This window comes from Leuresthes tenuis, unplaced genomic scaffold, assembly GCF_036924035.1.
Source record: "Leuresthes tenuis unplaced genomic scaffold, fLeuTen1.0.hap1 SCAF_19, whole genome shotgun sequence".
In the NCBI taxonomy this organism is placed as follows: Eukaryota; Metazoa; Chordata; class Actinopteri; order Atheriniformes; family Atherinopsidae; genus Leuresthes; species Leuresthes tenuis.
Window position 1 is genome coordinate 30,670,689 of NW_027325373.1, and position 27,464 is coordinate 30,698,152.

The 27,464-nt window shown below is 42.6% G+C and overlaps 2 protein-coding genes across 2 annotated transcripts in view; both read right to left on the reverse strand.

The window, feature by feature from the left end:
• Positions 1–27,464, reverse strand: part of prrc1 (proline-rich coiled-coil 1) — a 150,948-nt gene that overhangs the window by 21,061 nt on the left and 102,423 nt on the right. The window lies entirely within an intron of this gene.
• Positions 13,125–27,464, reverse strand: part of slc27a6 (solute carrier family 27 member 6) — a 48,979-nt gene continuing 34,639 nt past the window's right edge. The window contains exons 5-10 of the mRNA XM_072372595.1: positions 26,079–26,273; positions 19,140–19,230; positions 18,829–19,027; positions 17,961–18,058; positions 14,506–14,636; positions 13,125–13,705 (exon numbers count right to left, since the gene is read on the reverse strand). Of these exons, the coding sequence (XP_072228696.1) occupies positions 13,529–13,705; positions 14,506–14,636; positions 17,961–18,058; positions 18,829–19,027; positions 19,140–19,230; positions 26,079–26,273 (891 nt within the window). The 3' untranslated portion in view covers positions 13,125–13,528. The remainder of the gene's footprint in view (positions 13,706–14,505; positions 14,637–17,960; positions 18,059–18,828; positions 19,028–19,139; positions 19,231–26,078; positions 26,274–27,464) is intronic.

The following is a 27,464-nucleotide window of genomic DNA, read 5'->3' on the forward strand; positions in this document are numbered from 1 at the left end:
TATGGCTTTGGGGACAAAGGACCTCCTGAACCTCTCAGTCCTGCAGCCTCTCACTGCAGCTGCTCCTCTGTCCTGTCAGGATGCTGTGGAGAGGATGTTTATTGTTCTCCAAAACAGAATATAATTTCTTCCTCATCCGTTGCTCCACCACAGCACTGAGAGGGTTTAGTCTTCTACCTACAACAGAACCTGCCTTTTTTACCAGTTTGTAAAAATGCATAGACCAGTACACTCTCAATGATAGTGTGATAAAACATGCACATGATGTCACTGCAGACATTGAAGGACCTGAGCCTCTGGCCCCTCCTGTACACTGCTTCTATGTTGGCAGACCACTCCAGTTTATTATCCAGCATCACCCCCAGGTATTTGCAGGTCTGAACAGTCTCTATCTCCCCTCCATGAATGCAGACTGACTGGTATGGAGTTTTAGATCTCCTGAAGTCCACCACCAGCTCTTTGGTTTTGGTAGTGTTCAGGAGCAAAAAGTTATTTTTGGTCCAGCCATAGAAGGACTCCTTCTCCTGTCCACCACGCACACATGCCACAACAGCCGTATCATCAGAATACTTCTGTATGTGGCAGGACTCTGAGTTGTACCAGAAGTCTGATGTGTACAGGGTGAAAAGAAAAGGAGCCAAAACGGTACTCTGTGGAGCCCTAGTACTACATTCTAGTGTTCCAGAAACACATCTCCCCATCCTGACATACTGTGGTCTGGCAGTCAAATAGTCTATAATCCACGATGTCAGGGAGGGGGCCACACCCATACCTAGAAGCTTGTCTTTCAGTATGGGAGGCCGTATGGTGTTGAAGGCACTGGAGAAGTCAAAGAACATGATTCAGCAACCTGCAATCTCATGCAATGAAAAAGGAGGTAATCCCAGGTTTCTTTTCAGCACTGTAGCCAGGCTGACAAAGAGTCCGAGCTCTGTTGAGCCAAGTATTCCTTTAACTCTCAGCAGTGATGATTTCATGAGATTCTTCATCAATAAAATTGTTTCTATCAGAGAGAAGATTAATGGAATCCTTCCCGCTAATATCACTGATGTATCATCAAGTAGAGCAGCTTTAGAAGTATCTTTATAACCTGATTTGTATTTAGACGGCTTCTGCCAAATTGATCTCTCTGAGCTAACAACAGCAGTAGTCTCTTCTAAACCATCAATTTGTATTTTAGACCCAATCCCAACAAGACTGTTTTTCCCTTAATTGACACTTCCATATTGGATTTGATCAATCGGTCTTTGTTGACAGGATATGTACCTCAGACTTTTAAGGTTGCTGTAATTAAACCTTTACTTAAAAAAAAAAAACTAGTCTTGATTCAGAAGTGTTGGCTAATTATCGACCTTTATCCAATCTCCCTTTTTTGTCTAAAGTTCTTGAAAAAATAGTTGCAGCTCAACTTTGTGATCATTTACATAGAAATAATCTGTTTGAAGAGTTTCAGTCAGGATTCAGAGTGCATCATAGCACAGAAACAGCACTGGTGAAAGTTACCAATGATCTCCTCTTAGCCTCTGATAGCGGACTTGTTTCTGTGCTTGTCCTGTTGGATCTCAGTGCTGCATTTGATACGATCGATCACAGCATTCTGTTACAGAGACTTGAACATGTTATTGGGATTAAAGGAACTGCATTAGGCTGGTTTAAGTCATATTTATCTGATAGATTCCAGTTTGTTCTTGTAAATGAAGAATCTTCCTCACACGTTGGAGTAAGTCATGAAGTTCCTCAGGGTTTTGTGCTTGGACCAATTCTTTCTAATGGAAACATGCTTCCATTAGGTAACATTATTAGACAGCATGGCATAAATTTCCATTGTTATGCTGATGATACTCAGTTGTACTTATCTATGAAACCAGATGAAACCAATAGGTTGGTCAGACTACAAGCCTGTCTTAAAGACATAAAGACCTGGATGACTCAGAACTGTCTGCTTTTAAATTCAGACAAAACTGAAGTTGTTCTCTTTGGACCTGAGCGCTTCAGGGAGAAATTGTCTAGTTATATAGTTACTCTAGATGGTATTTCTTTGGCTTCTAGTTCTACAGTGAAGAACCTTGGAGTTATTTTTGACCAGAATTTATCATTTAACGCACATATAAAACTGGTTTCTAGGACTGCCTTCTTTTACCTTCGTAATATTGCTAAAATCAGGAACATCCTGTCTCAGGGTGATGCAGAGAAACTAGTTCATGCATTTGTTACTTCAAGATTGGACTACTGTAATTCTTTATTATTGGGCTGTCCCACATATTCTCTGAAAAGCCTCCAGCTGATCCAAAATGCTGCAGCCAGAGTTCTGGTGAGAACTAACAGGAGAGATCATGTTTCTATAGTTTTAGCTTCTCTTCATTGGCTCCCTGTTAAATTCAGAATAGAATTTAAAATTCTTCTCCTCACATATAAAGCTCTTAATGACCGAGCTCCAACATATCTTAAAGATCTCATTATAAGGTATTTTCCTAACAGAGCACTTCGCTCCCAAACTGCAGGTTTACTTGTTGTTCCCAGAGTTTCTAAAAGTAGAATGGGAGGAAGAGCCTTCAGTTATCAGGCCCCTCTCTTGTGGAATAAGCTGCCAGTAAATGTCCGGGAAGCAGACACCCTTTCCACTTTTAAGATTAGGCTTAAAACTTTCCTTTTTGATAAAGCTTATAGTTGGGGATGGCTCAGGTAATCCTGAAACATCCCATAGTTATGCTGCTATAGGCTTAGACTGCTGGGGGACCTCATCTGTCACACCTTTCCTCACTTTGCTCTCTTTTTCCCCCTGTGTAATTTCTCAATTGATTTTATGTACATGTGACATTATTGTGGTTATTAACTTGTGTTTCCCTGTTCCAACAGGCATCCTTTGAATGGTGTTATGGTGTTTTTCCCCCCTCTTTTCCCTCTTTTCTGTCGAGGCGGATGGCCACCCTTCCTGAGTCTGGTTCTGCCAGAGGTTTCTTCCTGTTAAAAGGGAGTCGTTCCTTTCCACAGTCGCCTCAGGCACGCTCAGGACGGGAGATTGGACTGAAGACAAGTTTCTGTGCAATCTGTTGGTTTCCTTAGCTAGGATATTATTTTTTGAATTGGCTCTATATGAATGAATTAGATTATGATTACAATGAATTGAATTCCAATTGGCTTAAATTGGACTATATTACTTAAGTGCCTTGAGATGACAATTGTTGTAATTTGGCATTATATAAATAAAATTTAATTGAATTGAGTCTCTCCAAGGTCTTCATGATATGAGATGTCATTCAGCTCCACCGGTTTCCCTAATTTGGGCACCGTCTATGAGACAAGAAGTTTTCCACAGCACCGGGACTTTTTCCATCTGAAGGCTCATAGGGACTGCTAGTTGACCAGCACAGTCCCCCAGAAGCCTTGGACAGCATCATGGCAGCAGAATTGTAGTCTGAATACCTTTTATGCCAAACAGATTTGCTTTGCCAAGGGAAGTTTATAAATGTAAAGCTCCTTGATGCCCATTTATTTATTTCTGTTTACAATATATAACATATATAATATATATATATATATATATATATATATATATAATAATAATAGAACTGAACCGGACCGGGGGACAGGGAAAGAAGAAGAGTAAAGAAGAAGAATCAGAACAAAAATAGAAACAAAAACCAGACAACCAGCTGCTACACCTGTAAAAAAAAAAACAGACAACAATCCATGGCCTCTGAGGGGAATCCAGCCTTAGCGCCACCAGGAGCACCTGAAAGCAGACAAGCAGAGAAAAAACAAACACACAAACAAACAAAAACAAGCACAAGAAGCGGCAATCGCATACAACACAGCTGTGGATATAGATGACCAGAGACGACATGATAATACATCAGCTGCTTAGCGAGCATGCTACTGGGCTAATAAATGTGTGTGTATTCAGAAGCAGGCAGAGAGGGCCACAAGACCCAGGCCACCAGCAGCCCCCACGGAGCACAGAACCCAGGAAGCCCACCGCAGGGACAACCATCCACCCAGAAGACTGCAGAGGAAGCCCCCGGACAGAGCCCCCATAAGCATAGGGCAGAGGCCCCCCGGGAGCCAGGGGCAACAGCCCACCAACCCCGCCAGGCCCCAGATATGGGCCGTGCACCGGACCCGGGCCCCAGGAGCTCAAGCGCCCCCAAACCCCCCCCCCCCCCCCCCCCCCCCCCCCCCCCCCCCCCACCACCACCACCACCACCACCACCACCGCACGGCCCAACACCCTAAAAAAAACAACCACCTGCGGGACCCAGCCCCCCCAGGCACAGGCAGGGACCCCCCACCCGGGCGATGTAGTGTCTTTTTAAGCTCCCGTTGTACATTCCTCCACCTTTCTCCATCCCCATTCTGGAACACCCTCTTTTTCTGGTTCAGGTCTTTGATGTCACTGGTTATCCATGGTTTATTATTTGGATAGCACCTTACAGTCCTCACTGGAATCACAGTGTTCCTACATAAGTTAATGTAGTCAGTGATGGTGCTGACCCTCCTGTCCATGTCAATGTCCATTTCTTCTTCCTCCAGCAGTACAGCCCAGTCTGCGACATCAAAGCAGTCTCTCAATGCATCGCTCATCACTGGTGACCACTTCCTGAAATATCTGGTAGTAACAGGAAGTCTTTGTACACCAGGTCTGTATGTGGGTTGTATATAGACCATGCTGTGATCAGATCTACCCAGTGGTGGAAGAGACACTGCCCTGTAAGCCTCCTTCACATTGGCATAGAACAGATCTAATGTCCTTTCTTCACGTGTTGGACAGTCCACATACTGTACAAAGTCAGTCAGGCAGGAGGATAGAGAGACGTGGTTGAAATCTCCTGTGATTGCAATGAATGCCTCAGGATGCTGGGTCTGTACCCTGGCAACGCCGTTATGGATGACATCACACGCCGTTGTAGGTGACGCGCTCAGTAGAATGTAAACAACGATGACAAGGCAAGTTGAGTTTATTTGTAGAGCACAATTCGTACACAAGGCAATTCAAAGTGCTTTACAGCTACATGAAATCACAAGTAGGCAAATAAAATCCTTAAAACATAAAAATAATAATTAATCAATTAAATTAAAAGTGAAGAATGTAGATAAAATACTTTCCGTTGTCATATGCACATCTAAATAGAACTGTTTTCATCCTGGATTCAAACATTGTCAGAGTTGAGGCCTGTCTCACATCCTTCAGATTTTATGAGCATAAAACTGAAATGCAGCCTCACCTGGTTTAGTCCTGACTCTGGGCACCAACAGGAGACCCCTCCCTGAGGTTCTCAGTCCCAGTTGGTTCATATTCAGAAGGACCCGGCGTTGGGTCCTTCAGAGCCCCTCCCTCCCACCCTATAGGGATGTCTGGCAGCCATCCTTGAGGGGGGGGGGTGTTCTGTCACGGTTTATTCTCTGTGCCATGTCTTGTCTCGTCACTTCCTGTTTTATTTTGAAATTAACAACTCCTCTCGTTTCAGGTAACTTGCCTTTCCTCCCGTGTCATGCGTCTCATTGTCTTCCCTGATTCCCAAGTGTTTCCACCTGTTCCCCTTGGTCCCTCGTGTGTTCAAATAGTCTGCGTTTCCCTTGTCTTGTGCCAGTATGTTGTCTCTGTTCGAGCGTCACTACCAGCCACCTTGTCTTGTTTACCACAGATCCCACGAGCCTGCAGTGAGCGACTCTCCTGCAGCGCAACTTGCTTTGTAATTTATTCCACAGCCATAGCCTTAGTTTATTTATTGTTACGGTAAGTTCCATAGCTTTGTTTTTCCTCCATTTTCACGGAGTGATTTTTCGTTCTTACTTGTTATAGTCCCCTCCATTAAAGGAGAGCTTTAAGTTAAAGATAGTTTCATAGAGCCTCTGTTTTGAAAGAGCGCGCCTTTGTTTTATTCCGCCTCACTTTGAGAGCGTGACTTTGTTTTGTTAAGAGTGCATAGCTTTTGGTTTTCCTCCCTTTGTGGAGAGATTTTAAGTTTGTTAACTTTCATAACCGCGCTCCTCCTCCCTCGTAGTTACAGTGGAGAGCGCTTAGGCGTTTTATAGCCCTTTTCGTTTGGGCTGCGGGAGATCGCCCTGCAGTGCCGTCATCAGTGTCTTGTGTTGATAATAAAACCTCTTGAAACCGCACGACCCTGCATCTGCGTCCTGAATCCCTCTCTGGTACGTGACAGTACATACTGGCCAGTGAGGACGCAGCAGGGTCGAGTAACGCCCACAGTACCGAGCATGGACCTAGCAGCTCTCCAAGCGCTCCAGAGCAGACTCTCTGCACTACAGACAGGTATGGCCGAGGGGGTCGACAGTCTCGCCCGATGGAGTCTGTCCAGAGATTTCCTGGAGGAGTTCGAGGGGGGGCTAGTTCCGGCCATCCCCGGAATATAGGAGACTTGGGAGGCCGTCCGGAGGATATACATCGCGGCTGCGTTGGACGTTTTCTGCCACGATTTACTCTGGATCCACGAGCTATTTCCCTCTCCCTTTGCCTCCCCAGCACAGCCCGCTGACTCCGCTACGCCGGCACAGCCCGCTGACTCCGCTACGCCGGCACAGCCCGCTGACTCCGCTACGCCGGCACAGCCCGCTGACTCCGCTACGCCGGCACAGCCCGCTGACTCCGCTACGCCGGCACAGCCCGCTGACTCCGCTACGCCGGCACAGCCCGCTGACTCCGCTACGCCGGCACAGCCCGCTGACTCCGCTACGCCGGCACAGCCCGCTGACTCCGCTACGCCGGCACAGCCCGCTGACTCCGCTACGCCGGCACAGCCCGCTGACTCCGCTACGCCGGCACAGCCCGCTGACTCCGCTACGCCGGCACAGCCCGCTGACTCCGCTACGCCGGCACAGCCCGCTGACTCCGCTACGCCGGCACAGCCCGCTGACTCCGCTACGCCGGCACAGCCCGCTGACTCCGCTACGCCGGCACAGCCCGCTGACTCCGCTACGCCGGCACAGCCCGCTGACTCCGCTACGCCGGCACAGCCCGCTGACTCCGCTACGCCGGCACAGCCCGCTGACTCCGCTACGCCGGCACAGCCCGCTGACTCCGCTACGCCGGCACAGCCCGCTGTCCTGCCGGTTTCCACGCCCAAGACCAAGCCTGCTCCGGTGGTCAGAGTCCCACCCGCCCACCCCATTTTAGGAACGTCTGGAAGCCGTTCCTTGAGGAGGGGGCTGTGGGCGTCGCCAGGGTTGGGCCGGGTGGCCAAATCCTGGTCCTCGCCGTCGCCCATGGAAGCCAGAGCGGGCTCATGGCCCTTGCCCGTAGGAGCTCGGGCAAGCTCATCCCAAGGAGAGCTTTAAGTTAAAGATAGTTTCATAGAGCCTCTGTTTTGAAAGAGCGCGCCTTTGTTTTATTCCGCCTCACTTTGAAAGCGTGACTTTGTTTTGTTAAGAGTGCATAGCTTTTGGTTTTCCTCCCGTTGTGGAGAGATTTTAAGTTTGTTAACTTTCATAGCCGCGCTCCTCCTCCCTCGTAGTTACAGTGGAGAGCGCTTAGGCGTTTTATAGCCCTTTTCGTTTGCGCTGTGGGAGATCGCCCTGCAGTGCCGTCATCAGTGTCTTGTGTTGATAATAAAACCTCTTGAAACCGCACGACCCTGCATCTGCGTCCTGAATCCCTCTCTGGTACGTGACACATATGGCTTTAACATGTCAGAGATGTACTTTGGCGATAGACCATGAATAGACTTGTACACAAGCAGAGCTGTTTTAAAATCTATTCTCTGAGCGACAGGAAGCCAGTGCAGAGACCTGAGCACTGGACTAATATGGTTGTATTTCCTGGTTCTAGTCGGGACTCGAGCAGCAGCATTCTGGATGTTTTGCAGCTGTCTTTCAGCCCGTTTAGAGCCCAGTGAGCAGGCAGAGTCCAGTCTATGGGAACCGTCTGGGTGCATAGAACGCATGGAAACCAACTGACAGCAGTTCAGTGTCTGGACAGCATACCCTCTTTTACAGTCACATTACGGGGGTTAACCCTTATAATCTCTGTCTCACAGAGCCTCAGTTAGCACCTCTGTTCCAGATTTTTTTTTTTCTTTTACCATTCCCATAAATTATTCAGACATTCCTGATGTTTTCTTGTGGTCTTCTGTCATAAAGATATGGAACAAAATTCAGAATTTTAGACTTACTCTCTCATCAGTTTAGATTCTGTTCTTCTTAAAGAGGAACTCCGGTATTTTTAAACCTAGACCTTATTTCTGGCATGAAAGACGTTTATCTACTCACCGAGAACAGTTTGGCAAAAGTCGGCGTCCTTCGAAAGATATTTAGATTCCTTGAGATCCACATAACGGAGTGAACGGGGCTTAGACGATGCAGCCTCTAAATAAGGCATTATCTGTCTTTATTTCACCAATACTTTAAGAAGAATGAATGAATGAACGTGTTCTATAGCTCTGTTAGCTCATAGCTGCTGTTATGTGGCTACTTGCAGCTATAGGAGAGCTAACGGAGGGATTTCTACACAGGTACTCTACTGGGACCACTTCATCCACACGCCCCCCTGGAGCACAGTTTATAGAAAGGCAAGGGCTGTCACAATAGGCACATTTCTAAATGTTTGTTTAGTACCAAATATGGCCAAAACTTCTGATTGTACTACACACATAATGGCCTACTTATGCGTCTCTCTAACCAGGTGTGTGTATTAAAATGCTGTTAAATGCAGTCTTTTAAAGGTTAACCCCTCTTAATAACAACTTTTAGCCATGATCTTTATTAGCAATGTCACATTGCTCCTTAATGTGGAAGCTAACGTTAGTCATTTTCCACATTGTTCCAGCTACTGAAAACTGAAAGAATACACCAAACAGGTTCTAGGTCAGTCAGTGAGTCCACGGTCACACTTGCACGATACATGTATCTTCCAAATAATGTACATTCTCTTTCAAATTGGTTTACCTCACAGGACATAATATTACGTGTACACAGCGCCATTATTTATTTTGAAAAAACTAAGCCACATTGCAGAACCAGTGTGTGTAAAACTAAGTCCACACTTACTACTTCCACAAGAAATAAGTAGGTAAGCAGCAGCCAGATGCTGCAAATGAAATGCATTTGAATAAATGGTCACCAGCAATTGTGAGCACTTCTATAAAAGCATAAGTTTGCTTCTCTGCAGCATTCAGGTGGGTGTTAACACAATGCCAAGGAGGAAAGACATCAGCAATGATCTTAGAGAAGCAACTGCTGCTGCCCATCAGTCTGGGAAGGGTTATAAGGCCATTTCCAAACTATCTGGAGTCCATCATTCTACAGAGAGAAAGATTATTCACAAGTGGAAAACATTCAGGACAGCTGTTAATCTTCCCAGGAGTGGACGTCCCAGCATGTTCACCCCAAGGTGAAAAAGCCCAGAGCTACATCTCAGACTCTACAGGCCTCAATTAGCATGTTAAAGGTTCATGACAGCACAGTTAGAAAAAGACTGAACAAGGATGGCTTGTTTGGAAGGGCTGCAGGAGATAGCCTCTTCTCTCTAAAAAGAACATGGCAGCACAGCTTAGGTTTGTATGTCATGTATATTCATCTGAAGTTTTATGTATTTATGCAATTTTAAGACCTGGCAAATACCTGAAGATTTCTTAATATGTCCTATTACAAAAATCTATAATTGAAAGCAGGTGTACTGTTTTCTTCACATACTCTATATCCAACACAACCTGTCGAAAGCTTTGCCGTCACTTCTGCTGCTGCCGTTCGTCTTAATTTCAGAGCCCAACCTCCACTCAGCTTCCGCCAGCCTCCATGTCATCTTGTATTTAAAGGAAGTTAATCATTATCCACTCTCTTCCGAACTGATCTTCTAGGTGTTTGACTGAGCAACAATAAATTCAAGAGACCCAATCCGAAGCAGGGCTTCAGTCTGTGGTCCTGGCCTTTCCATACACCTACAAACATGTCTAACACGGTTAATTTTTAACATCTTTTTGTTCAATTGTCATTATTACTGAAAGAGAAAAAGGACTAAAACGCAAAAAAATAAGAACCATTTTATAATAAGCCACAATTATCTTTAACTTGAATAAAATACGTCATGTTACTCTTTACCACTTATTCAAACTGTCAACAGTAAATGAAGTTCTCGTATCTCAGAATTGTGGATAACTCTACCGATGTTTCCTGCTGTGGATAACTGTACATGACACTGATTATTAATGGTGTTTTTTGCTAATGGTAGCTCTCAGCTCAGGTGCAGTAATGTGGAGTTGTTTCAATCAGCTGCTGGTGTGTCTATTGTGTCATGCAAGCACACAGCAGAATGTTGCACACACCGAAACTGGAGGAAGAAAATAAAGATTATGGTTGATGGCTCAATTTACAGTTCCAGTCTGATCCTGATCTGGACTCACTCAAGGCCAAGACCTTGAATGCTAATGGCCACTTTACCAAACAGTTAACATGATAATCTGAAATGAGGAAGTTTTTAGCCTGAATATCCCTAAATAAGTTAACCAGCATGGATAGATAGTAGACGAGTGGTTAAAAAGAGAGAAGAAAAGTCAGTCAGAAAAAAGAACAACAAAAAAAACTTTTATCCTTTCCTCTTATGCCATAAGGAAATATTTTTTTAGCTAAAAAAGCAGTATATTTCAATCTGCCGCAACATTTAACTGAGCTGATATCAAGCACGTCCCTATATTTCCACCAAAATAACTCTGACATGTCGAAGTATGGACTCCAGAAGACCTCTGAAGATATGCTTCATTAAACAGAGATTTTGAGGACATGGGGTCAAGTCAAAACCTTGACCTCTTGTTATGTTTCTTTCAACACACATTACTGAACATTTCTTGCAGTGTGCCAAGAAAAAGGATCCTGCAAATTTCAGTGATATGTGCCATGTGCGGCTCTCTCATTCATGTCTGACAGACAGCGAGTTTAATATTGTAGGAGGCAGTATTTACATTTGTCAGCTTATTTTTGCTGGATGTGGCTGATGTTGTGAAGAAACAACACTGGGGGGGTGGATTGTAAGGCACTGTTGAAAAGTGTCACAGGAGGAGCTCGAATCAAACAATGGAACTAATCTAAAGTCGTCAGATGATAGAAGATGTTGGAGGAGGGAGTGGAAGAGGCAGGATTTTAACAGATGGTACAGTATGTAATATAATCAATTTTACCATCCATCCATCTTCTATACCCGCCTAATCCTTCGGTCGGGGCGTGAGGGGGCTGGAGCCTATCCCAGCGATCATCGGGTGAGAGGCGGGGTTCACCCTGGACAGGTCGCCAGTCCATCACAGGGCCAATTTTACCATGAATTTCATTATCATTATTGACTAAAAGGGATCATTGTCATTTGCAATTTTTTCTGTCAGCAAGTGTATGTAAAAAACTATCAAGCTGAATTTCATACAACTTTTTAAAAAAGTTTTCTTTAAAGTTTAAAATCACTCCGAGAGTCCTTGTAACTAGTTTACCTTAGGACTGGGTTCTGAGAAACTTGGATTATTTTGGTACTGGTGCAAAGTTGGATGTTTTTCTCAGGCTGTGTCTTTAGGCTGTCCCATGTAATTCTCAGAAAAAGGAGTAAAAAATGGGAGAGCGCACCAGAGCACAGATCTTGACACTCTCACCAGGTTTCCATTGGATGTGTGAGTGTTAAAATCCCAGTTTCAGTCCAATTCTGCATCTGCTGTGAAAGCACAGACAAAGCAACGAACGGACCTTCTACTTACAAACAGAACACACCAATCTCACCTGGGGCAGTCTTTACAGAAAAATGTTCATAAAGAACCATGGACATCAATTTGCAAATGATCAGGCTATTATCAAAAGCGGTTGACCTGAGTTTGGCTTTAATGTTGTAAATAGTCATATGTTTCTAATGCTTGTGGTTCTCTTTCAAATGTTACTGTGTTGTTAATGTGGAAGGTGATGCAAGATTTGGGATTTGAACATTTTTCTTCACAAAGTCTTGTGGGAATGGTGATGTTGAAGCAAAAGTTGATGTTGTCCATGACTGTTGAAAATCCAAACAATACTGGACAATGTCCCAGTCGGTGCATGCCAGTCGGCCTGTGTTAGAAGCAAAGTTGATTTGCAGCTTGGTAAGTTTCAGTTCTGGTTTGTATTGCGGTACTGAAAAAACAAAGAAACAAACAGACAAGTAAAAAAACAGTGCTGAGAGAAAGATGGAAAAGAAAACATTATTCACACCACTTCCATTGTTCCACGATCCAAAAGCACTCAGGAGCCCACTATGGGAGCTTTCAGCAGTAGGGGTCAGCATGTGCACTCAGGGACCAATCTGTAGTTACACAGCCACAAATGCAGTAAACTGTTCTGTGTTCTAAATACTTTCTATGCAATAAGGCACAAATAAATAATTAGATGTACCGTATGGACCCCCAGAGTAGTGGATCAAACAGACCAGTTGTCAGTGTCCAGTTACATCAGTGACTATAATTTTGCTGCCATTTCACCAGTTGTTCCTCCTGGGATGAGGTTTGGTAAGCACTAACCACTGCGTATAGGCAACACTTCACGTGACCTGTTGTTGTGGAGTCACTCTGACACAGTAATGCTAAAGTGGTTGGAATTGTCACGTCAAAGCCCTGACATAGATCCAGATGGAGATCTGTGGTGAGACCTCAAGATTACGGCGTATGAATGTATAAGCCAAACTTATGGAAACATATCCTGAGAGGGATGGGTGGGTTGGCTGGGAGGATTTGTCTTATTTCTTGTTTTCTTTTAAATTTGCAAATATATTGCACCTTCAAAGTGGCAGTCGTGTTATGTTCATTAAATTATACAAATCCTGCAAACATTATTTTCATTATAGGGTGCAGAGCGAGAAAATCTGAAAAATGCTGAGGGGGTTAATAACTTTACACGGCACTGTATACCACTTGAACTAATCAATCATCTTCAATTTACCAGCTTCAGGATAAAGCTATTAAATACCTCATTAACAAAGACATGGTATTTGGATTAAGCGTCTAACACACTTTGGGCATGTTGGGTAGTAACGGATCAACAGCCAACCCTGCAGTATTGGACATACATTTCCAAAGCCATTGACAATAATATCTTGGAGTTCTTTAATATCTCATTTGTCTGTAGCTTTAACTACAGTATTGTACCATGTAACCATTAAAACATTCTAAATGTGTTGTGAAGGGCTTTAAATAAGCTTTATTATGGTGTTGCATCTCTTCAAATGAACGGACAAATGAAGGACTTTCATTTACCATAAGAAGCACCTTTTTTTAGGTGTTAAGATGTGTCATGTGTTTTAAAGTAAGGATAGCAAAAAGTCAGTGCAACTGAATGTTGTTTCATAGAAATACATACAGGTTCATTATATTGATGAGAAGCTTAGTCTAACAAAAGTAACTCAAGAAATTACTCATCAGCTCATCATGATCCTCTTCTCTGCTCAGTCGACAATGGCTTTTCATTCAGACTTCAATAAATCCTTCAATGTAACTGCAAACTCAAAGTTCTTCATCAAATGCAGAGTACAGTAAAAAGTCAAGTTTATTTCTATCCCACTTGGACACTCTTTCGAGCTCTAATTCTAGAGCTTGCGCTCTCCACTTATGATGCTCTGGTAGATCTGGTCTGCTAAAGGAATGTAGCTCCTCTGATGGTAGTCTAATACATAGAGTGGATCAGAGATACTTGAGGGGTTGAAGCCACTCTGGACCAGCTGGAACTTTTGTTGCTTGAAGGTGCTCGTCATTTCCATGACCTCCTAAAGGGATAAAAAAAACAAAAAAAAAAACAATCTTTATCATGTCAGAGCATTAGTATGTTTCAGACTGAAATAAATGAGCGTAACATCAAGCGTTAAACATGTTCTAGAATGTCAGTGCACCAGTGGCCTGCTGCAGTAGCTTTTTGTGTCTCCCTGAGATTTTCTATTGAGCTTTTTTCCATGAAAATTAGATTTTTTAAAGAGCTTTCCAGGCTGGTTGGATTGCTGCACTGCTTAACTGATTTATGTTGATGATTTGCGCACTCTCTAACTATTTATTCTGGAAAGTGACAGGCCAACTGTATTTAGACCAACCAAATTGAAGTATGTTGACGGATTAGCTAAGGGTCAGTATTATTAAAAATGTATTATTCAATTCATTTCACTTGTTAAGTGTGAAATACTTGTTTGGGTGAAATACATGCTGCACTGATGTGACACACATATAATATCAATTATTATAACGTAGCATACATTCAATTCACTTCAATTCAATTCAGTTTATTTATATATCGCCAAATTACAACAATTTGTCATCTCAAGACACTTCAATAATACAGTCAAATTCAAGCCAATTAGAATTAAATTCATTGTAATCCTAATTCAATTAAATCCAATTACTTAAATTTAAAACTAGGCCAATTCATTCATATAGAGCCAATTCAAAAACAGTATCCTAGCTAAAGAAAACAACAGATTGCACCGAAACATCTTTCTAACACCTCTTTGCTGGAAGGAGCTAGAATGTTGAGTAAACATTATGAAATTAATGTCGCCAGAATGTTACTGAACGTTACCTGAAGTCTTATGAAGAGTGGGCGAGCATATGCTGGTAGATCCCTCACTGCATGTTCAAACAATTTCTTCCCATCAAACGTGAGTCCAGGTCTTATAATTAAAGCTGCCATTCCTGCTCTGCCTTCATGACCTGTGAACAAGATCAACAAGGTCAGTGTAATATCTGTTTTTACTCTGCTGCTCATAAACAGGTTGTTCATCATCAATTTCTACTTGGACCATTATGACATCCCAACATGGGCTGAATTAGCTGAAAATAAATGCAGTAGCAAAATAAAGAAAGAGTATGCTGTAATCAGGAAACGGCTTTTCAAAATACTCTTTTTCATAGGTAAAGATTTTATTGGTAATTTAGATAAGAAGTACCTGGATATCATGCACTATATTGCCAAAAGTATTAGCTCATCTGCCTTTACACACATATGAGTTTAAGTTTAATCCATAGGGTTTAGTATGACGTCGGCCCACAGCTTTGACTCTTCTGGCCAAGCTTTCCACAAGGTTTAGGAGTGTTTGTGGGAGTTTTTGACCATTCTTTCAGAAGCTCATTTGTGAGGTCAGACACTGATGTTGGACAGAAGGCCTGGCTCTCAGTCTCTGCTCTAATTCAGCCCAAAGGTGTTCTATCGGGTTGCCAGATTGCCAGATGGACAGGCGTGATTCGTCACTCCAGAGAACGCGTGTCCACTGCTCTGGACTTGTTGCACAGGTGGCATCCTGTCACGGTACCACGCTGGAACTCTCTGAGCTCCTGAGAGCGACCCATTCTTTCACAGATGTTTGTAGAAGCTGTCTGCATGCCGAGGTGCTTGGATTTATACACCTGTGGCCATGGAAGCGACTGGAACAGCTAAGTTTAATTATTTGGATGGGTGAGTGGATACTTTTTGCAATATAGTTGTAGTGAACTTGAGTGTGGAATTTAATACAAACTTAAGCCTTTGGAAGACTCCAACATTCCTTTGGGGGGATGGTCGTGTGTGAGGACCACATGGGGGATTTTTACACCAAAAAGAGACATTGCCCATGAAAGCATTTTGGGGAGGTTTTCTCAGCCCCTCTTTCCACAGACCTGCTCCATAAACTTAGGTGGATGCATGAACGACTTAGTGCTAACTAAGCTAAACAAACAACGGACCCTCTTAGAGAACGTTGGAGAATAACCAGACTAAAACACTCCCCACCTTATCTGGACAAAAATAAACCTGGTCTGACACAGACTGACGAGAGACAGGCGTCTCATGGTCAGTTACAAATTACTTCTCCCAAAAAGTAATTGAGTTAGTTACTCAGTTGCCTCATTGTAAGAGTAATTAGTTACTCAGCAAAGTAACTGTGACGTTATTTTTCATGTTCTGTACGCTATTACGTTCTATAACATCTTTAATGTCAAAGATGTTTATATTAACTGATTGAAGAATAAAAACACTATTTACTGTATTTTAGAACATTTGGTATTCATTTGAACTCAATAGATTGCAGCCTGCCGTGTTAGCATGTGTTGATTCGAGTTGCTTGAGGCAGACATGAATAAAGTCTTATTTCCTGGGCATAGGGTACATGTTACATAAACACTTTTGCCTTTAATTATAATGAGTGAGAAGTAGTGCCGGTACTTCCAGTTTGAGGACGCTACCTTTGAGTTTCCCTGGCTCGTCGCCATTGTGGCTGTCATGTTGTGTTTGGCAGTCAGAGCTTGCAGTAAGACAGCGTGAGCAGGGCATGATCCGCCCACCCAGCCAATCATCATCGCATTTGCAACGGCGTCATCATCCCCACCCCGGCTCTCTCCAGGCAGCTGATGTGTGGCCAAAACCTGACACCTTGCGCTTAATTCAACCAAATTGTAGTAACGCACCACTTCACATTCTCAGTAATGGCAACGGTGTTGCAACGATGGGAAAAGTAATTAATTAGATTACTCGTTCCGCCGTTATACTCTAACGCCGTTATTACCAACACTGGTCATAACTTTACAGATATCCATCTGAATTTTGAGACTCATAAGCATTACCTGTTATGTTTTTATTTGATGTCTTTATATCATAAGTCTATGTTATATCTTTAACCTTTATATCTTAACAAGTTGTGGTGTTTTCAGAATTCTCTAGATGAATGTTTTATGAGACGGAGGAATAGAGAAATCAAGTTTCTTTGTTTCATCCAAAGTCTCTTAACGCGAGAATTAGATTGTCTTACAAAGCCCGCCCAGGCAGACGTCACAACAGTTTCAGGCATGCCATTGGCTGAAAGTGTAGCGTACGTCATGCCCCGCCTCTGCGAATCAAACTCCGAAACCCGCGATCTACCAAGAGAAGCAGGAAGGAGAGAGAGAGCAAGTACAAGCATCAGAAGAACAGAGAACAAGAGAGAGAGAAATGAAGTAACCAGAAAGATGGCAGGAGAGGAAGATGAGAAGGAAGAAAAAGATCCGAACAAAGAAAGAAACATGATGAAGTAGTAGAAAGACAGACGCTTTTGTGTTTTTTCGTTCGTCCATCTCATCTGTCTCCATGTCTGTTTACGGCACACGTTTTTTTTTTTTTACCTCCGCTGCTGCACGCGTCATCACATAGTTTTGCTCACCAAGAGAGCCAGCGTTAAGCTTGTCAAACGTTTTGTTAATATTTTGTGAATTTAAGTTCACCTCTTCAGAGTTGGTCAGCAACATAAACCAACTCAAGACCTTGACATTTTGTCATTCTTTGCGGTGAATTCCTCCATACCACCCAGTTCCGTCTCCTGGGCCACCAGAAGCCCGCTCCAGTGTAGAAGGGTGACCTGTTCAGGCATCTTGAAAGTCCACAAAAGTCACTTAGGAAAGATGTAAGATGCGGAACCGAGAGAAACGCACTTGGATCCCGCGGGCGACTGGTGTGTTCCAAGCTGACTAACGGGACTAAAGTGGGTCAACCAAGTAAGATCTGCCCTCTTCTTACCACATTTCAGACAGTATGTGTTGGGTGTCGAGAGAATTCACTGTTAAAATGATAAATTAATCCAAGCTGTTAGCCTTTAACTTCAAATAGTAACAAACTTAGATTATTTGAGTAATTCCGGTACCCCTCCATTTTAGTTAGTTTCTTTTCAATTCACTAAGTGTTCCCCATATAATCTTCCAAATTCAAAGCATTTCTACCGTTTGTCTTAATTCATTAATTCATTGTTCATGTCTTTGGTCATATCATTTTAACAAATCGCTCATTTATATATATATATATAGATATACATATATATATAATCAACAGGTTGTGTTGTATGTTTTTTTTACGTGATTCACGATTCGCGCTATGAGACTGAATATTAATTTTAACACACCAGAATCGTAAGATTCTTTCTTTTTCCTTCTTTGAAGATTGTGCCCATACATATGAGGTTAAATAAGGTTTATTTAAGGTTGGTAAATCCTTATCTTATATCACATTACCCTAGATAGTAAATATAGAAATCATACCTGGTACTTCCACTCCGTACACATTGACTTCTTGAACAAAATCCACCAGCCCGAGAGTCTCTGTTACTTCTGTGGTTGCCACATTTTCACCCTTCCACCTGAAATTCATAGAAATCATAAATCTAAGTGTTAACAGCACAGGTATAGTAAGGTTTGCAGAGCCTAACCCAATCAGGAACAGTAACAGTAACAGTGATCATGATGGATTCACTAGCGCTGTGAGAAGGCTGACTGGACATCTCAGAAGGGAATAAGTGTTCAGGGACCACAAACACCTCCTGTCCTGTAAACTCTTCCTGCAGTTTATGGATCCTTCTCTTAGTTTTTACTACGACTGTCAGGAGTCATCGAACAAGAAGGGACATTATTGTCCATCAGTATTCATGACTTGTTTGTCATTGACAATTTCTGGTTGAATATGGGCAAATAGAGGATGGCATATTAAAAAAATGTATTTGCACAAATTTCCAGGTGCACTGTGACTTACCAAAGAAATTTCATGTAAAGGTGTGCGTCACGCTGACTTCGAAATCTTTTTTTTGTTTGTTTTGTTAGGTGTGTGGTATTTTCTGCTTTTTTATGAATGAAGTCCTGACCTGTCAGCCAATGGGAACATCTACCTCATTGTGAAACAAACAAACAATACAGAAATATCAAACTGTAAAAGCCTGGCTGGATGCTGAGTTCATAAAAACAATGAGAATCAATTGAATAGTACAGCAGCTTGTTTAGTGAACAAGCGGTAAACATCACATGTACCATTTCTTTCTGCCATAGAATTTAATGTGTTTATGATTTGAAGATTCTCAGAAGATTCTGTTAAGGAGTTTATAACTGAAGACATCTACAACATCTGATCAAGCTGTACCTGAAGGTGTCTCCCACTCTGTCTCTGAAGCAGATGAAGCCCTCCTGATCTTCAGCCATGAGGTCACCTGTGTTAAAGTAGGCGTCACCCTTCACAAACACATTTCTCATCAACTTCTTCTCGGTCAGCTGCTTGCTTCCTGCATAGCCAAAGAACGGGCTGATGTTGCTCACCTTGGACAGCAAAAGCCCCGTCTCTCCTTAAAGAACAACAGGATAAGGACTCGTTATATAGACTTCTCAGGTCAAGACATTTATCAAAGAGAAACAGCCAAGTGAATTTATGGAAATGTTTTTGTGATAAAATCTTACCCATCTTCACTCGCTGACAGAAACCATTCTGACCTTTCACTGGTTCATCTTTTACCATGTCATACTTTACCAGATCATACTTGAACAGGAGCTACACAAAAAACATCAAAAGAAAGACTTAAAAGATTTGAAAGCAGATATCATCACATGTAGAACTGACAAAGTTAATTCAATGATAGGATGATCAGGATTTTTAACACCAGCATCCCAGAACGCAAACTCAACTGGAAAAAGTGGATGAGCAATGAAGCAACTGGATTTATTACGTTTTTTTGTAGTCGTGGCAACAGTAACAAATACAGATAAACTGTTTTCCAACATCTTTGTCTTCATCAGCAAATGGCACGCTGTCAGAAGATGCAGCTGAATTCCACAGAATTAAAATTAAGAATTCACTCAGTTTTACAATTATTCAAAAAGAGGCTCTTTTTATTTTAGAGAATAAAATTGGAGACTTTCTGTGAATTTGAGTCAAAATTTGTTACTGGACAAAAACATATTGCTGAAAATGAATAAATTATATATTTAATTTGAAAGTAAATTGAAATAAATCATGTTGAGCAAAAACTGAATAAATAAAATTGAAAAAAGGCAAATGTTGGACAAACCAAACAACCCCTGAAACAGCAAAAAGCAGATCAGAGCACAAAACAGCAGTCCATACAAGCAATATGGATTATACAACTGAAAAACACAGTGTTGAAGTAACCACGGTTCACCCTTGATGTTTTGTGGACTTGAAAGGGTCACATCGCCATCTAGAGGTGGGAGATTTTCAAGAAACTCGCTGTAGATATTGAACACAAAGACACCAAATTGACTTAATAATGTGTTTTAGATTGACATTGTTTTCTTAGAAGTGGCTATAGACAGCGTTGTAATGGACCTTAAATTACTATGCTGTGTAGTCGGGCGTGGCGTCCATACCTGACACTGAGATGAGTGGGATGATTTGGTTTGATCATGACTAATTAGGTGAAGCTCCCAACTGTATGTCATCTCTGCTCGTTGGGTTTCTTGTATGACTGATCTTGTATACCTAACAATGCTCTGATGAAAGCTCCGTGCTGAAACATGTACGTATATTTTTACTGTGATGTGAGTCGAACAAACACGTGAAACTTGGCAGTTCTTTTGACCTTCTAAACTTGAAAATGAATGATGTACTACCAGTTTTTGTGCTTTTTGGAATATTTGCTAGATAATGGGTATAGTACTTTACCTGAGATTTCATTACTGAAGCGCAACTTTTTAAAAACTTTCTTTAAATAGAACAAATGCCATGAAGAACAAAAATGGGTTTGCTTATAATTTGAATGTAAAAGTTTAGGAGACAATGGAGAACTTTTGTATCGGTGTATTTCTTAAACTTTCTGAGTTCCTCCACTACTTATCAGAGGCTAAAGGCTTACTGTAGGTCAGGACATAAAGGTCTGCACAACTAACACCACAGATTACATGAGACTACAACATGACTGAGTGGTGTCTTAGTCTGCAAGAAGTGGACTGATGAGTAATTGTTGCTATTTTTAGCTCAAAATCCCCACTACAAAATTGGGATGGGGGACTGAGAGGAGGGTATGTGTATAGTGTCTCTTGTGGTGTTTATTTGTTTAATGAGCAATAATGGCAATAATGTGTGAAAAAAGGCTTCTATAATCACCTTGAGAAGAATTTTCATATTTTCTTTGTGTTCTAACATCTAACAAGAACAATCCTGTTAATTAAAATTGTCCAGATTTCATTATATTTAGTACTTTACTTTTATAACGATCTTTTATAACGTTTTGTGGGCCAGAAGGAAAGGTGGTCTAATAATAGCTGTGGTCAGAGCTTACAGTTCTTTTGTAACTCCTCTTATTAACAGCGGCTCTCTTTACAGGCACGCATTAGTGCAGCTAATACCTGTAAGAGCCACAGATAAGCCAGTTCATTGGTCATCCTTCTTTACTGTCTAAACGGACTAGTATGGACTTCATCAGCAGCCATAAAGGCTACAGATTATGAATGTCTCCATCCCACCCATTTAAAAATATGATATTTATTTGAACCATATATTTTTATTGAACATATTTATTGAACAAGGCAACGTGTTCAATTTTAAAACAGAGAATCTTACTTTCAGTTTCTTGACAGTTAATTTCTTGTTTTGAAATTTAATGCAAGCAACAACATTGAACATTTTTGTGACAAGGCTTTACCTCTGTTATGGCTCAATTCTATTGGTCAATTAAATTTTGAATTTGCTCTATATGAATGAATTCGATTATTTTGAAATTAATTCATTGGATTTCATTGGATTATGATTACAATGAATTGAATTCCAATTGGCTTGAATTGGACTATATTATTGAAGTGCCTTGAGATGACAATTAATTGTAATTTGGCGCTATATAAATAAAACTGAATTGAATTCCTTTTTTGATTAAAACAGTTAAGTGTTTAGCAAATGGCACCAATGCCTTTAGATTCCAAAGGTGAATTTCTCACGTTCTTAACGGCCTTAACTCTCAATTCTTAACTTTATGAGAATCTCTACTACAGCCCTGGCCTTCAGATGGGGGACTCTCTTGGTCCAGAGCTCCGGCCTCCAGAGCTCCAGTCTCTATGTCTCCAGTGCAGCTGCCTTTGGAGCACCACTCTAGTTCAGCTGCCTTCAGAGCTTCAGTCCCCAGCGCAGCGAAAGTCTTCTGTGCATCCGGTGTAGCAGTCCACTGTGCTTCAGTTTTTAGCTGAGCAGTCCACTGTGCATCAGTCTCCAGAGTTCCAGCCTTCAATACTGTGGCCCACTCCATCTGAGTTCCAGCCCTGGCCCGTGCCACCTGCGCCTGTTCCTGAGGGGTCACGAAGAGGGACGCTCCTTTTCCTCTACCTGTTCCCGACTCGCCTCGGCCAGCTCCTGCGTCCAAGGGGGTGCCGGAGGGCTCGCCTCGGTCATTTTCTGCTTCGGTCTCTGAGGGAGCCCAGGTGGGCTCACCTCTGTCCGTTTTTGTTCCTGTCTCAAAGGGGGCTGAGGGGGGCTCGCCTTGTCTGTTCCCGTCTCCAAGGGAGCCCAGGTAGGCTCACCTCAGTCAGTTCCTGCTCCTGGTCTGATTTGACAGTGGCCTCGCCCTCATTAGTTATGGTCTCTTTCTCGGGGGTTCTGCTTCATCTGACGTCTGGTCGCCCACCTGAGAGGCTCCAGCTCTGTCCGGCCAGCCTCCACAGAGCTACCTCCCACGTTTTTGGATATCTGGGCATTGCCAACCTATTCCTAAATCTTTGCTCCTTCCTTGCTGAATGACTGGTTGTCCATCTGACCATCCGCCAGAGATCTTTGCTTCATCTTCACTGGATGATTGGTCATCCGCCTGGCTGTCCTTCTGAGAGGTACCTGCACCTTTCATCTCAAGACATTCAGTCATCTATGGGCAAGGTCTCCGCCTCACTAATCCTGCCTGTCCCCCTGCCGTTCCTGCTTGCTCATCTGCCTGCTCTCCCACTGGTCCTGCCTGTTCTTCTGCTGGTCCTTCTGTTTGTTCCATCTGTCTTTCTTCCAGCCCGGTCCTGTTGGTCTTGCTGGTCCTGCTGGTCCAGCCTGCCCGTCTGCTGGTCTCCTGCCAAGGCCTCCAGCGGGATGTTCTTACCAGTCCCTAAAGCCAACCTCATGCTTAAGGGACCTCTGTCATGCCAGCTCCTCCAGAGTTGTACAGAAAAAAGCAGGGATGAAAAAGCTTTAAGAATAAAACTGATGGAAGCCTGGTTCCGTTCAGAACAACACTCATGCTCCTCACCTGCCTCCTGTTAATAGACCTCAGCTGTCACAGCCCCATAATTTAATCTTGAACTGCAGTCATGGATGTTAACATAACCTCACCAACATCTCCCCCATATCAGGACACAATGACAACTCCTGTCTCCCGCTTCAGCCTGTCACTCTCTAGCAGTCAGGTGAAGAAGCAACTGGAGAGACTGAGCAAGAAAAGGCGCTACATGTCTGAATAGTGTCCCAGGGTTTTAAAGACCTGTGCAGTTATGTGGGATGTTACAGCACCTCTTCAACTTTAGCATGAGTCAGGAGAAAGTTCCAGTGCTGTGGAAGACAACCTGTCTTGTTCCAGTACCTGAAAAATCTCATCCATCTGCTCTCAATGACTACAGACCAGTTACCCTAACACCTCACACTATCAAAGTCAAGAAGAGACTACGGCTGATGTTGAAGATGCCATCATCTACCTGCTTCAGTGAGCCAACTCTCATCTGGACAAAGCAGGCAGCACAGTAAGGATCATGTTCTTTGATTTCTCCAGAGCTGTTAATACAATTCAGTAGGTACTCTGAGTAGTTCCTGAAAATCCAGGTCGATGCCTCCCCATATAGACTACCAGACAAACAGACCAGATTTTGTGAGACCCAAGGGTTGTGTGTCTGAGAAGGTGGTCAGCAGCACAGGAGCACCACAGGGGACTGAACTCTCACCATTTGTCTTCACTCTCTACACCTCAGACCTCCAGTACAAGTCAGAGTCCTGTTATCTCCAGAAATACTCTGATGACTCTGCAGTTGTTGGGTGTATCAAGAGGCTGAGTACAGGGAACTGGTCGACCACTTTGTGGCATGGTGTGGGAACAACTGCCTCATCTTGAAGATGAAAAAATAAAAAAATATGATTGTGGATTTTAGGGGGAGTAAGCCAAACACTGTCTACATTCTAGATGGAGGTGGTGGATCATTACAGATACCTGTGTGTTTACCTGGACAAACAAGACTGGAGATGCAACACTGAGGCTGTCTCGAAGAAGTGACGAGGCAGACTGTGCTCCTAAAGAAAGCTTAAGCCCTTCTCTTTGAGCACCAAGATGTTGCATATCTTCTACAAGTCAGTGGTGGAGAGTGCAATCAACTTTGCAGCATCTGTTGGGGCAGCAGCATCGGACCCAGAGACTCAAAGAAACTGAACAAACTGAGAAGGCTGGCTCTGTGCTGGGGACTGCTCTGGAGCTGGTTGTGCAAAGGAGAATACTACACAAGATGATGATTATGAAAAAACTGCCCATTCTCTACATGTTTATGTTTGTTTATGTTTATGTATTTAGCAAACGCTTTTATCCAAAGCCACTTACAAATCAAGATATAACAAGCTATACAAAAAGCTAACAATAAGCTACATAGAAGGAACCCACTAGTCCGACTCTGTCAGAGGGGACAGAGTAGAGATAGGGTGCAGGCATAGAAGGAAGTGCAGAAAGATAAAGTGCAAAGATAGAGGGGGTAGGGAAGTACAAGATAAGTGCTAGGATAGGAGATGCTCTCTGAAGAGCTGGGTTTTCAAGAGTTTCTTGAATATAGACAGGGGCGCCCCCTTGTAGCGCTCGGTAGGTCATTCCACCATCGTGGGACAACACATGAAAAGAGTTTGGATTGTCTTAGGCGTGGTGTAGGAGCTACTAGACGACAATCCTGCGAAGAACGGAGGGACCGAGTTGTGACATAAGCCTTTGCAAGAGCATTTATGTAGATGGGAGCCGTTCCATTAAGCACTTTGTAGGCTAACATCAGTGACTTGAATTTGATGCGGGCGGCTAAGGGCAGCCAGTGGAGTTCAATGAACAGAGGGGTGACGTGTGTTCTTTTAGGCTGATCGAAGACCAGACGCGCCGCCACGTTCTGGACCATCTGCAGAGGTTTCATAGTACAGGCTGGGAGACCAGTTAGGAGAGCATTGCAGTAGTCAAGGCGGGAGATGACCATGGCCTGCACCAGGAGTTGGGTGGCATGTTGGGTTAGGTACGGTCTGATCTTTCTTATGTTTAGTAATGCACTAGTAAAGTGCTACATAACACAGAGTTGAAAAAATATATTGTGTTCAGTTAGATGCTGAACAATACAGCAGCAATGACCATAGTTCGTCAACATAACAATAGTGTTTGTTAGGATAGATCTTTGTTTGTTAGGATGCTAAGCTAAGGTGTCACTATTTGTAATCAAAGTTTCAAGGTCAAGGGGCTGAAAGAAAGGAGCAAGACTTGTTCAATCTAAGAGTCACAGTACTACACATCACAGTACTCTTTAGGAAGCAGGTCCTTTTAGGACCTACAGGAGTCGAAGTGTTTGCATATGAAGGTGAGATAAACCTATGTGGAACTTGACAACTTTGGCAAACACTAATATGTAAATTTGCATTGTTGAACTGTCTTAGAAGTGCTTCACTTTAGCAGTTAATTGAACAAATAAAAAATTAACGTTATGCCTATCAGTCACTATATTGTATTCAACAAAATAAATTATCATTTGCCATTCATGTTTTATCTTATGAGAGTAAGCAACCAGTGTTTATGATAAGGAACTTGATCTTTCTATATTATTATATTATTTATCTATTTATTCATTTATTAGATTAGATTAGTTTAGATTAGATTCCCCTTTATTGTCCCACAATGGTTAAATTCACATTGTTACAGCAGCAAGAAAGTTAAAGATAAAGACAAAAACAACAGAACACACAACAGCAGGTAGTATCAGCAATAGCAGCAGTTGCACATGGGCAAGTGAATTGCACAGTGTAGTAGTTGTTATTGCACATTACTTATTACACATTTTATCTTATTTTGATTTATTGTTAAGCAGTCTGACAGCAGCAAGAGGGAAGGACGTACGATATCTCTCCTTCACACACTTGGGGTGTAAGTCTGCTCCAGCAGACCACCCCAGAGAAAATGGCTGATGCCACAACAGTGTCAAAGAAGGTCCTCAGGAGCGCTCCCTGCACTCCAAAAGACCTGAGCTTTCTTAGCAGATAGAGTCTGCTTTGACCTTTTTTATAACGGGTGGTACAAGTCCAGTCTATAATATATAATATATATACAATATATAATAATCCCTTACCCTTATAATATATATTATAATATTTCTGTGGAATTGCAACCCTTTGTTACAGATCTAGTACCTTTAGACACTCACCCTGTAGAAGAAGTTGGAGCGGCCCACAGTTCCAGTCTTGCCAATGTGGTTCATGAAACACAGGTTCCCCTCTGTGGAGCCGTACACTTCACACATTTTAATGTTCCCAAAGCGACTTTGGAACTCCCGCCATACATCCTGTCGCAGCCCGTTCCCAACTCCCATTCGTACCTTGTGAACTTGATCCATCTCTGTCTGATGGAGGGAAAAGGCTGTTAATACATCAGTAGAACATGTCTGATAAGAAAAAATAATTAAAAAAAATATATATATTTCAATGATGAGTAAATAGTTACAATTAAAGAGCATTATGTCAACATTAACATATATCTGAGAAAGAGTGAAACAGGGTTCGTGTGAGTATAATATATCAAGATGGAAACCAAAGCAAATATAATCCAGGGCGTAAAAATTGAAGCCATCATGGACAGACCAGGTTTTTGAGGGTTAATACTTGGTTTCAGCTATTAGCCTTCTGCTCAGGATTTTTTGGGCTGACCCATGCCTGAAGCATTATATGTTTAATTGGAAGCCATTTATTTATCACGTGCTGTGATAATTATTTTCAAATTTACTATTATTAACAATGTTGTATGATTATCATAAAATTCAGATATGAGAGGGCATCATGATTAGGCAGCTGTTGGATTTTTTCCAACATACATTCATGGCAACATGTGCATCATTGCCCTCTCTTTGACCACAGCAACGAACAACACACCAGGTTAACAATACACTTACATTTGGCAATGTTAAAAAAACACTTCTCTTTCGGATACTGTTTTTCTCTGTTTTGTTTAGATTTAGCCAAAGGTTCCCCGCCGAGCCCCGCCCCTACTAGAGCAGCCGAAGCGACGGAGCCCAGCCCCACCCCCTTCTGTCCCTTCACGCTGCCACCATGTACTGTCTCCGCTGTCTGATGTGTGAGGGGTCCAGGCTGTGTGGATTCTGACAGTCGTGACTTTTCCCAGGACAAGCTGGGACCCTGTTTATTAGAAGATTTTAAAATTTCTGTACTTTTAGGTGACAGAAGGAGAAATGTGACCCAGTCAAAACACAGAGAGTTGCACTCAAAAAGATCTTTAAATAAAGTAAACATACCTTGTGTGCCACAGACTGCTCCCAAACACGAGGGGGCAAATAATACCTCTAAAACACTTAAGTTGGCTTTATTAAATGTTAGGTCTTTAGCTGGGAAAACATTCTTAATTAATGATTTTATCACTGAGCACACACTGGATTTTATGTTTTTAACTGAAACTTGGTTGGAACAAAATAACAGTGCTGCTGTTCTTATTGAGTCGACCCCTCCTGGTTACAGTTTTATCAGCGAGGCCAGAGTGAGCAGGAGAGGAGGAGGGGTTGCAGTCTTATTCAATGAATCAT